Source organism: Branchiostoma floridae, chromosome 2, assembly GCF_000003815.2.
Source record: "Branchiostoma floridae strain S238N-H82 chromosome 2, Bfl_VNyyK, whole genome shotgun sequence".
NCBI classification, from domain to species: domain Eukaryota; kingdom Metazoa; phylum Chordata; class Leptocardii; order Amphioxiformes; family Branchiostomatidae; genus Branchiostoma; species Branchiostoma floridae.
The window spans coordinates 11756032-11770154 of NC_049980.1; the positions used below are offsets into that span (position 1 = coordinate 11756032).

The 14123-nt window shown below is 42.1% G+C and overlaps 1 protein-coding gene across 1 annotated transcript in view; it reads right to left on the reverse strand.

The window, feature by feature from the left end:
* Positions 1–14123, reverse strand: part of LOC118405224 (nucleoprotein TPR-like) — a gene marked incomplete in the record, with an annotated part of 42728 nt that overhangs the window by 11562 nt on the left and 17043 nt on the right. The window contains 18 exon segments of the mRNA XM_035804615.1: positions 1545–1789; positions 2323–2445; positions 3064–3277; positions 3930–4091; positions 4608–4708; positions 5155–5299; positions 5826–5987; positions 6307–6399; positions 6602–6802; positions 7594–7866; positions 8151–8339; positions 10040–10177; positions 10768–10863; positions 11414–11578; positions 12063–12173; positions 12454–12606; positions 13098–13250; positions 13897–14107. Coding sequence (XP_035660508.1) covers positions 1545–1789; positions 2323–2445; positions 3064–3277; positions 3930–4091; positions 4608–4708; positions 5155–5299; positions 5826–5987; positions 6307–6399; positions 6602–6802; positions 7594–7866; positions 8151–8339; positions 10040–10177; positions 10768–10863; positions 11414–11578; positions 12063–12173; positions 12454–12606; positions 13098–13250; positions 13897–14107 — 2935 coding nt within the window.

A 14123-nucleotide genomic window follows, 5' to 3' on the forward strand; every position in this document is an offset into this window, starting at 1 on the left:
AGCAAATATTGCACCTACGTGACAAAAGAGTGAAACATGGTGAAATGACGGTTTCACCCCTAGTAAAACAAACAGCAATTACGTCATTGTGTGTTTCACGAGCTAGCGACGTGCTCGCCGCTGTCCAGTCGACGGCATTGGGACTGAAGACTGCCCGCCCAGTTCCTCAGCGCAAGCCGAGGATTTTTTTCGCATTGCCGCTAGCTCCGCAAGCCGTGGAAATATCTTTGACACTGGGATTGAAGACTGCCCGCCCAATTCCAGGATTTTTTACGCTTGCAGCTAGCTAAGACGTGCACGTGATCGCAATACGCACCTCTGATTGGTTGATCCTACAGCTGTAGGGGGTTCCCCGCTATCTACTTTCTTTGCTGCCCCATGATGCTTTGCGCCCACCCGTGTCAAAGAAAATTTCTTTTACATTTCTACGCACACGAAAAACGCTATATTCCACAATTACATTGCAATATTGCCGTGTGGTAGTGACAGATTGTGAGATGAAGATTTCCTTCAACTGCTGGCATTGTAACGTTGTTATGCTCTGAACTTGCCAAGGACGATAACGTCCTTGGAACTTGCCCAGTGTTTCTTGCCTAATCGTAAGGTCCGACCTACCCCTACCTACTGGGAGGAAAGACACCACAACGTTTGGACCCTTTCGTACGCGCCGCATTCACTAAGAGAAACGAAGTGTGACTGATATCCATCGAATACACGTACGCAAAGATACCTTAAATGTTTTCTCTTTACCTTGCAGATATAGTACAAGTTGAATCGCGGAGGTCTTTGGTTGAATAGACGTCTACAAATACGTTGTGCAGGGCACATTGCAGGTCCTTTATTCCTGCTAATAAGCCATGCATAAACCAAGCAGCACATTCATGGCAGGCCGATACGTATGTCATACATACTAGTACTTGCATGGCCTTTGGCAATACCATCGAATCTGCAGGGTAGAATATCTCGCTAGCACGGTATGGCATGGTCGACCCGGACGGACGGACGGACAGACGGACAGCAATCTAATATCAGTCTGATTGCCTTTCGCCGCGGAAGCGCGGCGAAAGACAAAAAAGTTTTCTTCCAGCTATGGTCCACATGACATGTACTTAGAAGTGACACGAGTGGCAAAGCCTTGTGCGTAAGTTTTAAAAGTGACACTACGAGTGAGGTAGCCATGACTGTAGCTGTAGTGATGCTAGGCTACCACGCTAGTGTCAGTTTCTGCACTACTTAAATATAGGGACATTACCGTTTGCCAATTCTTGTTCAAAATTTATGGTCTACATTTTCAAAATCTTGTTTCTTTTTGAACTCTTGCAGTAGATTTGGAGTCTGCTGTGGCCTGACGTGAAGGTGAAACATCCAGGTACATGTAATAAGATATGCCAAATACATGTACATGTAGCAATTACTCAAGCAACCAGATTTTGGAATCGGTCAGACATTTCAGATAACATTCGTTATCTATACTATAGTCAGTGACTGTGGCCTAAGTTATAACAGGTGCTAATGTCTAATGATATAACACTATATTACATTACCTTTGCCCTTTTAGTAACAGGATGAGTGTCTCCCCCCTGCACATCTGGAGTGGACACTTCCCGCTGCCGTTTTCCTGTGGGCGCTGCATCGTCAGGGCATGGCTCTTGGGCAGAGGAGGGGCCGGGCTGAGACTCGTAGGGGTGGGGAGGGGTGGCTATCTGTTCTACGGGGGTGGGGGTGCGATCAACGGCGGTGGGGGTGCGATCGACAGGGGTGGGGCTCACAGTAGCCGATGGCTGGGTGTCTGTTAATGCAAGAAGTTTGGGTTAATTCCAGCAAGGCAAGAAATGTGACATCTACAAAACCAACATTCAACATACATTGTAGGTGACATCAAATGAGATCATGTCTCCAAATCACCATTTAAGAACAAAAAAAGGCACACGATCTGCCATTGTACAAGGTTTTAGTACTGTAAATGTTGAGTGATTTGTTTTCAGTGGTTTCATTTTCATGGTTTTCACTGTGACTTCTCCACTGCAACTTCCTAACAATATGAATGTGAGTTTGTAACACAGTATATTACAGGAATGTTTCGAATTTGAATTTAGAATAATGCAAAAACCTTTCCTTTTACCACAAAATCAAATCCCTGCAAAAATAAATTTACAGCCCAGCACATTTGTTTATCTAATATACAACTTGCATCAATACATGAGGTCACAGACAATACCAATAAAGCTGTACAGCAACAAAGTAATTAATACTAATTATCAAGGAAAGATATCTGCACCAACAAAGCAAATTCCTTAAGCATTTTTGCAAAGATGCCCCCACCTTGTACATCTGCTTGCACCCCACTGACCACTGAGTGCTGCTGGGTGGGCTGGACGAAAGCCGTTGCCTGTTGAGTGGACGTGGCCTGGACCACTGCCATGGTGTTGGTCACTGTTACCACACCTGGACACATGGGGATCAAGCCACACTATAAGAACTGACATGTTGTACAGTCCTTTTCTATGAGTAAATTTTTGTTCACCACTGCAAGTTGCCATTAAATATCTCTGCACATCAGAGATTCAATCTGCATGACAGATGAGACAGTTTTCTAATAAGTATAATCTATATTTAGTGTAGGTACACGTACAAAAATACTCAGACATACATGCCATAGTTGTATCCTAACAGTGAGGTAGGGCTGTTAATGTCCCAAATCCGTGCAATACAATTTCTTCTCAGGTTATACATAATGAAGTTTACCATCTGACGAACGAGGCTGATCACAGCGCAGGCACAATAATGTGGTAGATGTACCATTGTGTGTGTTTTATGGTGTAGAATTTTTAAGCAAGCTGTGATGATCTTATTTGCCAACAAAGATCAAAGACAGTCTTTTAGGTTCTATGATAAATGAATTTTGTACATGTGTACAACACATCCATTACTATCCCAAGAATGCACTGCTTTTGCTATCATACGACAAACATGACCTCAGATTTGGTCAAATATGAGGCAAAAGAAAAGAAGAAGCAGTTAAAACATTATGTAAACATTTCTCCACAGTAGATGACTCTTTACCCGAGACAGGTGCCACAGTGACCACCTCCTGGGTGTCGGCCTGAGTGGTCGGCATGACGGTGGCAGTGGGGGTCATACTCCCTGAGGGGGTGGGGGTCACAGTGACGGTGGCTGGTGCTTTAGCGATGGGACGGATACTTGCCCGAGGGGCTTGCCTGTTGGACCCATGGGTGGAGCTATGGCTGGAAGATGCTCCTGACATGACTGGAGGAACCTTTTACAAGAAGAAATAAAGAGATTGACTTACTGATGAATCTCAAAATGTGCATTTTATAAACCAAAAATCTTTTAGGGCAACCTGACCTGTGGAAGGGCTCTAACTGATGGCTGAATACACTGTATTGTATTTCTCTTAGGTCATGCCAACCAAGAAAACACACATTTCAATGCAAAATGTGGCAGAAGTTGAGAAAATAACATTTCCTCAAACAAGAAATTGTAAGATCATTGATTATTTCAACATCTGAATTGAGAATTCAAATTGTTGACAGCATCTCACGCAAAGTGCGTTTGAATCATGTCAGACTGTGTTATATAAAGGTCAGGTAGATACTGTAAAATACAGACTGGCCCGGAATGCCCCTATCAATCAAACATTATGATGGCCCAGGTATGAGACACACTACAGTCATATAGTATATAACTCCTCGAATATTTACTTTTCTTTGTAGCCAACAAAATTGCATAAAAAATAAGAGAATTTTGTATGACTGAAGATGGGATACCTAACAATAACATCTGCTAAATAAAAAATCCTTACATCACATATCATCATGCATTGCTAGAAATTCACAGGAAAACTGCAAAAAGTCAAGTATTTTCAAACATATCTCTACAAAACCAATAGCAGTCATGAAAGCACATACAGTGTGGACTTTACTGGTTGGTGTTGATGTGGAGGGTGTTGCCATGGGGCGGATGTTGGCTGTCGGAGGTTCGTTGGCTGGCAGCACCTGCTGCACCTGGTGCTGCTGCTGAGCCTGCAGCTGTTTCTGCTGTGCCTCCAGCTGCCTTTGCTGTTCCTCCACCTGGAAGCAGACCAGTGAGCTATCAATGTTGGGGCATGTCTACTCTCATTGCTAAATACAGTTTGGGCTGCATCATATTCAGTACCAAATATTGGTCCCAAAACACATCAATGTAATGGTGCTTAAGTACATCAATGTAACAGTACTTTGACAGAGTAAAATGTCAGTGTTATACTTACCACAAAGATCAACATTTAACAAAGTGACTGAAAATATGAAAAATTGTATGGACTTTGAATTGAGATCCTCTGGAAAGCAAATGGTTGTCTTTAGAAGATAGTCGCAACCTACATAAACATTCTGGTAATTGTTAAGCTACAATGTACATTTCTGTCATTGTTGAAGACCACAGGTTACTTTGTCAAATACTTCAGGTACAGCTACAGATATCTAAACCTAACAGTACTGGTACAGCGGTACCTGTACTTGTATGTTATGTTATATGTTGGTACACAGCCCTAATGGGAGTGCCTGTCTAAGCCATTGAAGAGTGAAACACTGCTGGCTGGTCCTTACCCTCTTTTGTAGGTCCTGTTGCTCTTGCTGCTGTCTGTCCTGTTCCTGCCTGTTCTGCTCTCGCACATCTGAAAGCTCCCGTTCCAGCCTCATGATCTTACCTGCAAATTAAGTACAGTAATCACTAAGTTCTGCCAAGTTACATGTACTGTTACCATCTTCATCCCCCCAAAATCCCTACCAAACAGTGCACTAATGAATTGAAAGAGATAAAACAGACAAAGCTCCCTAAACTTTCAGCTTGCTAAGGTAGCCTTTTGCCACGTTTAACTCCGTATTGGTCACACAGTATTGTTCAATATATCAATATTGTTTTCAATTAAAAGATGAATATTCATGGTGTTTCAACACAGGTTTCTGTTCTTTCTAAATACTCTGAAAATTGTTACATACATTGTGTTCAAAACATTAACTTATGTATATTAAAGAGCTTTTATTTGATACCATACTAGATGTGAATAAGATTTTTTTTTCAAGAGCCATGCATACATTGTACTTACATAATACAAACTTTCTTCAAAACTGGAGAAAAACAAGAAGCCCATACCCTCATACTGTGACTTGAGTGAGGAGAGTCTCAGCTCCAGCTCTTCCTTACTCTGCTCTGCTGCTGCACTCTTCTCCTTCAGCTCTGTCAGCTCCTTATCCCGGCTGTCTCTCTGGTTCGTCAGCTGCTGGATCTTCTGTTTGGCCTAAATATCGAACATCGTAAAGACATTTTCAGTTGAATAGTGAAAAATCGAAGGCTTTAGATGCCTGAGGATTAATGACATTCAAATGAAGGCCTCAAAACACATTTATGGGAGTAGCATAACCTAAAACTTGAGGTGCACAGAAAAAATTGGATGCACTACATGAAATACAAAATGTTCGGTAGAATGTCAGCAACGCACAGTTTTGATCTTTGAAAAATTGTGATAACCCCAGATTGTGTATTTCGATAAAGTAATTTTTCTTATCATCTTTTCGGCAACCAGGTATGCTGTATATTAGTACTAGTACAATATTCTGTACACATGTATCTATAAACACCAGCACATACACTGTAACAAAAATGTTAGGCGCACAGATCCAATTTATATTGAGTGCATTACATGTATGTACACAGTATTTGAGCCCTGCATATGCTTCAGTCAAAAACATCTCATCAGAGTTAGTAATCTAATCTAAGACCTTAAACCAGTCAAATATTTTGTAACACAGAGAAGTGAAGCTCACAGCAAACAGGACTTTCTTGGCCTTCTCCTTCTCATCGGTAAGTGACTTGTTGAGGTTTGACTCGGATGCCTGGAGGGCAGCCTTCTCCTCCTCTGCCTTTTTCAGCTTCTCTTCTACATCAGTGGCCTCTTGTCTTAGCTTGGCCACTTGCTCCTCAGAGGTCTGATACAAAGACAGAAAAGGCAAAACAGTTATAACAGACATTCACAAGTGATCAAAGACTCATGTATCTATGAAATGTGGGTGTCTTTAAATGTCTTTAGTTTTTGTGAAATACATGTACCTGTTGTATTCATACATTTATCATTGTGAATTTCGTGCAGATTGTGTCTCATTCATTTTTCCCCCTGGCTCTAGATATGCCATGGTAAGAAACTGAAGACAGGACATGAGATAACCTATTCTGGGACCTATGACCTAACTTCCTGTCAGTGCCCCCAATATGCCTAGCAGGGAACCATTCCATTCCAGTGCCCATTACCTTGAGTTGTTGCTGCATCTCTTCCAGAGCCTTTGTCTTCTCCTCTAGCTGAGCTTGTTGGGCTGTTCCTGCTTCTGCCCCCTGTGCTGGTGCCTGTAGAGATATACAATGTAGGTCCCTTCACACCATCACAAAAATATTCTGATTATGCAAATGACTTATGCGCTGGCAAAAAATCCGGAAACACACATGCACATACAGAGGGACAGACACACACAGAGACACCCAAAACAATATATCTCCATTTTCATGGGGATGAAAAAATACTCACACACAACGACATGGTTACACGTACCTGTGCAACCTTGGTCTTAAGTTCTTCATTTTCCTTCTTCACACCCTCCATTTCCTTGCGGAGTGTTTCACACTCAGTGTTTTTCTCTTCAAACTGGGATTTGTAGCGCCGACCGATCGTCTTCAGCTGCTTGACGCTCTTCATTTTCTCCTCTACCTCCTGAGATTTTGTCTGTACTTCTTTCTTCAGAGATTCAATCTCCTAAAAAGAAAGGACATTGCAGAATGGGGAACAATGACTGATACAAATCATATTCAAAGGGGTAAAAAAGGAAAGATTTCTCATCCTCACAGGCGACATTTTAATCCATAATCTGATTGCTATCTCTCTTTTCTAAAATTAGACTACCCTGCTAGTCAAAATACTTAAAACGAAAGTGGATAGAACCAAGTAAATTATGCTTATCTCCATTATTGTAGGTATGTTAAGTGCACAAAATTTATATGGACTACAATTTGTGAAAGAAATTTGAAGCAGTGCTGTAAACAAAGCAAGTTCCCAGAGCTTAGGGATTACCGTAAAAACAAGTCCAATATTGCAAAAATTAACACAACAAGCTCAACAGTTCAACTGCTTCAGGAATCAAACAACACAGATAAACTTTCAAACTCTAGAAAGCAGGCTTTTAGCTAGGATTTATAACAGGGAGTCCAAACTTATTGGTGAGTCGCGGTAAGTGACTATTGTAGGGGGGTCCAGGGGCATCCACCTTCCATGGTGCAGAGTTTATGATGATTTTAAGTTAAAACAGTGCATTCTAAGGTATCCAAAGAGGCAAAAATACTGTTACAGATGTCACAGTAGAAGACTGTGACCACAGATGACTGGGTAGCATCGCTGGTCAGTCAGAATTTCATGCTTGTCAGAGGATTTTCTCCCCAGTATAGGGCGTCCAGGGGCATCAAATTTCTTGTTATTCTACTTAAGAAAAGTGCGTCCAGATGACGCGTTGACGCATGCCTGGCTAAAAGCCTGCTAGGAAGTGTGTTCACCTGTGCCTGCTTGCTGCTGAAGCTCTTCTCCCCAGCCATCTCTCCCTGTAGCGAGCTGCACTGAGCCTTCAGCTGGCCCACCTCCGTTTTCAGCTGGCCCACCTCTGTTTTCAGCTGGCCCACCTCTGTTTTCAACCGGGTCACCTCCCTTTTTTCAGTGCTGGTCTCGCTCCTGGCGGCCGCTAGCTGCGTGTTGAGACGAGAGGCCTCGGCGCGGAACTTGTGCATCTGTTCTGTGTTGCTGCTCAGCTGCTTCTGCAGGTTGTCCCTTTCCTGTAAACACAATATCATTAACAGGGCTTCATCCAGGAAATACGTTGTTGAACAGGGCTAAGCAGTCCAACAATGCAAATGGATTAAACCAAAACTAGAAAGGCAACATTTTTTATGAAAAAGCCTTTTGTCAAGCTACTCGCACACAATACACAATAAAGTATTTTTAAAGAAGTTTTAGAAACACATTATGAAAGAAGGCCTTGGCACAGCAGAGCTTCAGAATCTGCTATTCAATCTTCTCTCTAAACCGTAACCAATAAGAACTGTGAAGATTATATCACCTCTGTTAGTCTCTTGATCTCCTCAGGGTCAGCCTTGTTGGACTGTTCGATCAGCTGGTGTGTTCGAGCCGTCCAACGGTCCACGTCCTTCTTCAGCATGGTGTTCTCAGCCTGCAGGGAGCCGTTCATGGTGGACAGCTTACGGTTCGACTCCTGAAGGGGCTCGATGTCCTTCTGGAGCTGTTGCACCTGGTGTGGAATACAGGCTTATTTATTGAGATCAACAACTACCCCAACTATGGACATGGCGGGTTCTGTACCATGCTCAAGGTATGGCTCTCATGAAAGATGGGACCTCTAGTTAGGTACTTAAATACCGCAGTAGGTGCCTTTCCCAATTGCACAACATTAAGGCCTGCTATGAATTCGAGATTCTATGTCAAGCTATATCATCTTCCTTTTACCTGCTATCTCCACATGACACACTGGCAAGCTTATACAGTGGATTCCAATTATTCGTATTACGCCTTTTTGGATAATTCGGGTAATCGGATAAAATTACGAAATCCCAAAACATTTGCCATTCATTCTATTGTTTAGAACATCGCAGAATTGGATAACCCACGGTCTCAAACTTCGGGTTTTTGGATAGAATTACGTCAGGTCACACAAATTAAAAATTGGAAAATATGCCCTAAAACTTACAAAATGAGTCCAAAGGTAACTAGTAAATGTATGTATAAAGGCGTAAAGCCATGTAAAGGACCGTAAGAAAGTTACATTCCACAGAAAATCTAGCCGATAGCGCTGTGCTAGCGTGCGAACATTTGGAGTTAGGCGCCATTTTGTTAGGTTGCCGCAAGGCATGATGGGCGAACGTCATTGGAACGTCAACACGCTTTTGAGTTCATATTTCCCCTTCAGACAACGTCTAAACTTGGTTTACCTTACAAAAATGTGTTTTTTTCATATCCACTGTCTCATTAATTGAGCTGATTTCGGCTGCGCTACGTAGATTTACAACAACGCACGTAACGCAACAGGGGTGTGATTTCGCAATGACCTATCTTGCGCATTGAATGGCGGGATATCTCAACCCACGCGCCGCCATTTTAAATGTTTTGAACGTGAATTTTTTCCGTCTTCCACCGCGAAAGACGTAAATTTCAGAGTCATTTGTGGACACAAGTTGTAGACAAGAAGGTGAAGAGTTTATCACTCTCCAATACCGTTGTTTTAACTTAAAATTATGAAAGTAACGTCATATTCTCCGGCATAGTACGAGCGGAGCCATGTTCGTCTTTGTTTTGGTATGCCGACGCACGGCTGTGCGAGTCAAGCGTACTTTTCCACATGTGCATTTAGTCACTGATTTGAACTCTTTATTAGATCAAGCATCTCACAGAAATCGCACAGTATCGGAACATATGATTAAAGTTTTGTAAACGGAGTTCCGTATCGTTAGAGTGGTAACCTCTATGAGCGTCTGTGTGTTATGTTTGCGTATTGGTTTTCAAAACTACACCCCTCCCCAACCAATGCCGCTAAAGCTGGTCATATAGCCAACTTCGGACTCTAGAATAGGCCGGATAATTGGATAAAATGCCCAGACAAATAGGCGATACAATAAAGCGGATTCCACTGTACATGTATGTATCTTATAAGCCGCTGTCACACATTGATCTTCCCATGACTTTGTTCCCTGCCACTCTCCATCTACAGTCAGCACTTAGGCTATTTCAGCTCCAGTTTGATTTGTCAAATTTCATAGTTGGCTGGCAGACCACATTTAAAGACTATTAGCCAACCTTGCTGACCAAGGCAACTCCTAACCCCAGATGACCATGCTCACATTCAACTTCCAACCACAGTCTGCAGAAGTTCAGGAGGCTATGGTTTGTTATATGTATGTGTAACAGTGGTTTTACACATGCTGGCATCCTCCCCACCTTAGCTGTGACTTCCTGTAGCTGCCCTTCTACCCTCTCCTTCTCCTCCCTCAGCAGCTTGTTGCTGTCAGTCAGCACGTTCAGAGTCTCCACCTTCTTAATCAGCTCCTGGTGCTGCAGGGCTGTCTGGGCAGCCGCCTGTGGGGAGGGGGCACGTACAATGGAGTGAAGAGCCATTTGTTAGTAGTAGTTCACTGTGTTCTGCTGCTGCAGTGGTCTGGACACTCTGCATCTGCAATCAGTCTTTCTTCAACTCTCTCCACTTCATCCTGCTCATTCCGAGCTTACTTAGCTCCAGTTGTTTTCTTTTTCACCAATTTATCAGCACAACTTTAAGATACCATATTTTGTGCTGTACACCAGTGATTCTACATCAAAATACAACAGTTTCTGATTACATTCAACTATGATAAGTATCATTCTAAGAACATAGATCGTACAAAATACACAAATGTACTCCCTTCGAATTTTATAATTCATAGTACAACTCGTTGATTCCTGCTGCGAGGTTATCAAAGTAAATTTCCTCCATGATGTCACTGTGAACATGGTAGTCAATTTAGAACATGGTACTCTAGCTCGCAAAAAAAATTCATAAGTAAACAGCGCATAATTACGTGATTATTGTAATGCTTGTTTTGTTCTATTTTCATTGAACTTTTTAAAAAATCCAGTCTCCAACTGAAAATGAAAGTATAAAATGAGGCAATATTGTCAGGCCAGTTTACCTCTGTCCTGCTGCGCTCTTCTCCCAATGCCTGCTGTGCCTCTGCCAGCTGTCTTTCCAGCTGCTCAAGTCTCTGCTGGTACCGAACACTCTCCGCCTGGGGAGGCAAAGGAAATAGTGAGCTAAGGTTAAAGGTACAACTGCTATTGCAACACGTCATGTACTAGTACATTGTAGTACAGATGGGGGATTAACTGATTGGCATACATGCTACAACGTTTTATATGTGGTAAAAAGAGAACATGTTTTAAAAAGAACAGTCAAATCTGTCTATAGTGACCATCAAAGGGATTAAGGAAGAAAATGGATACCACAGAAAGGGTTCATGATGTCTGGGGCAATGGGAAATATACTTTAAGGTGTCTTGAACTTGTGGTTACAAAGGCCAAGTAGTTCATATGTAAAGGTGGTCATTAGAACAGGTTTGACTGTACATGTTTTATTTTCACAAGTTTGATTTTTCATTTACAAGATAATCAATCTGGCATAATATAATGATGACATATTGATTTATCTACAGCAAAAAAGACCATAGCTGACAATAACCTCTAGCTATAGTGCTTCATTTGCAATTATGGGTAATGTCTCTTACTGTGTGTTACACTAAGATGAAATTTATTTGAAGGGAAGATGTAGACTGTGCACACCTGTGTGACCTCAAACCTAGTCTCAGCGATATCTTTCTCTCTCCGGATGAAGTGGATGATTTCCAGCAGCTGCTCCGAGGACTTGCCCTCCCCGCTGACGGAGGCTGCAGTGACTGCAGTGTCTGCTGCAGGGCGTGACTGCAGACTCAACATCTGGTTACTCAGCTGGGGAAAAGAAACAAAATTATGGAATAAGAGTTAGAACACTTCATACACCTGTGAACTTTTATGTCTTGTTTGATTGTAGCTCATTAACTATACAATGAGGTTTTGCTTATGTGTCCTTTGATCATTTCCTGTCAATCTATGGTGTATGTGATTAGCATATGGGAATAATATGCAGGACCGGGTACTACTGCTAAAACAAAGACAGATAGACCTAAAACAATACCTAACCCAGGAATCAGTAGCATCTTCCTTTGACCTCATGCCCTATAATGTCTGTCAACTGTTAACTCTATTTTCTGTCACTCCTGAAACTGATCTTTTGACCTTCACTTCCTGTCACTCTGTGGTGAAACATGCCCTGGACATTAAAACTTCAGAATCTGAAAATTTTTCATGGCATCTAATCTCTTTGTACTACAAAGCACACAATCATGCACTGCACAGGCTTTTCCACCATGAAAGACCTAAGCAGCAGCTGTACCTTCTCTATTTGTTCATGCAGCAGGTTGTTCTGCTTCTCCAGCTCCTGACAGCGGGACTGTAGAGTTGTCATGGACTGTTCCTGGATTCTCTTCTGTTCCTCCCACGATACCTGCAGACAAATAGTGAAATCAGGGGCATATTGTATCAATAGTTAATTTTATATGGTTAACTCAATCATTTTCGTGGGGATTTCATTTTGTGGCAGGAGGTTTTTGCTGTATTTTACATTTGCAGTCAAAATAGTCATACAGCACAAGGACACATATGTATTTGGAAAACACAAAAATGTTTGAAGACTAACAGTCATTTTACATACAATGACTCTATATACTTATCTTTTTCTTGTTCTTTGTTTGACAGTACAGAAGAAGATAAGTAGATGGACTAACCTTAGCCAGACGGAGTTCTTCTCGAGCCTTCTTGGCCTCCTCCTGAGCTGCTGACAGCTTGTCATTGTGGTCCTCTAACTGTTCCTTGACAGTGGAGAGTGCTTGTACATCAGCAGCATGGAGCATCAGTTCTCGCTCGTATTTGTCCTGTGCCTGTTAATACCACAGAGTAGTGTCAAACTACATGTTCCAGTAGGCTAGAACATGGTGTCACCAATATACACTTGCAGTGCCATTGTCACTCATCATCTTTTTGCCACTCATGTTTTGATGCTCATCATTTTGTTGTTTACTTATAGCAAGTGAAATTATCACAATTTCTGAGACTCAAGAACTGAATATAATGTACCAGTGTCCACCAAGCAGATGTTGGGTAGAAATTGTAAATGTTCTGAGTGGAGTAGTGTCAGGAAAAAAAAGCAGATCTGATTAAAGCTAGAATTTTGTACCTTACATCTCTTAAGAGTACACATAGAGCACTCTCATTGAAAAACAGATTTGATATTTACAATTTTCAACCCCACATCTGTTTAGAATAGAGCAATGTCAGAACCCCAAAAGCACTATTGGAAAAAAATGGATTAGAAATTTACGATTTTCAACACCACGTCTGCTTGAAGATTACGATATGTCGGATATGTTACCTCAGACGCCAGCTTGACCTGCTGTTCCAGGTCGTTACGTGCCTCCTGCTCCTTCCTGTTGGCATCCGCAGCCTTCTGCAGGGCATCCCTCACCTCAGTCTGCAGGCTGGACAGGGACTTCCGCAGGTCAGCGGTGTGCTTACCCTGGGAGTCCTGGGGGTAGGGGACATCCATTTTGATTTTTGGAAAACACCTCAACACAAAATTCTGAACACCTTCAACTGTTTAGGCCAAACTGACTTGATAACACAAATACCATCTGCGAACGCCATCAATTTTTGTTCATTTCCCCATTGGTTCAAGCAATTAGTATATTTACATTGTGTAGTAGTTATACATTGGAAAACAAGGTCATTACGGAAACCTTGAAAATGAAAATAGAAGCATTACAAATGTTTCAAGATTTATAGTATAGAAGGGGACATTTTCTTTAGAATGAGAGAAACTTTGAAATGTGGCATGTGATTTCAGCAGTAACTGCAACAGTAAATAACACTATTCCCCATAGTTCGGAAAAATGTTTGCCAATCCATGTGACTAGTGTCCACTGGACCTCAGTGTTTTTTACACAGGTGAGTAAATACATCATACATCATACTTTGATGAAGGCTGGACATCCAGGTGATAAGATATGCCAAATAGCAATTATCAAAGCAGTGTCACTGACGAAAGATAACGGATGTTACCTGAAACATCTATTATAACTGTTTTTTTCAAAACCATAGCCAGTTGCTTGAGTAATTGCTATTCATTCGTACATTATGCATCAGTTAAAAGAGAAGACTGCACTACTACTGACCCTTATTTCTGATAGCTCCTTGCCAGCAGCCTGTTTGTCCTTCTCCAGTTGTTGGATCTGTTTCTCCAGAGCCTCCCGTGTCTGTGTGGCCTCCCTAAGCTGGGTCTGCAGACCCTCCTGCAGCCGCTTGCTGGCCTCGTTCTGCTCAGACAGGTTCTTCTCCATGGCTGTGGCCATGTTCTTGTACTGGTCCACATGCTGTTTACCCAGGCTAACCTGTTCCTTCA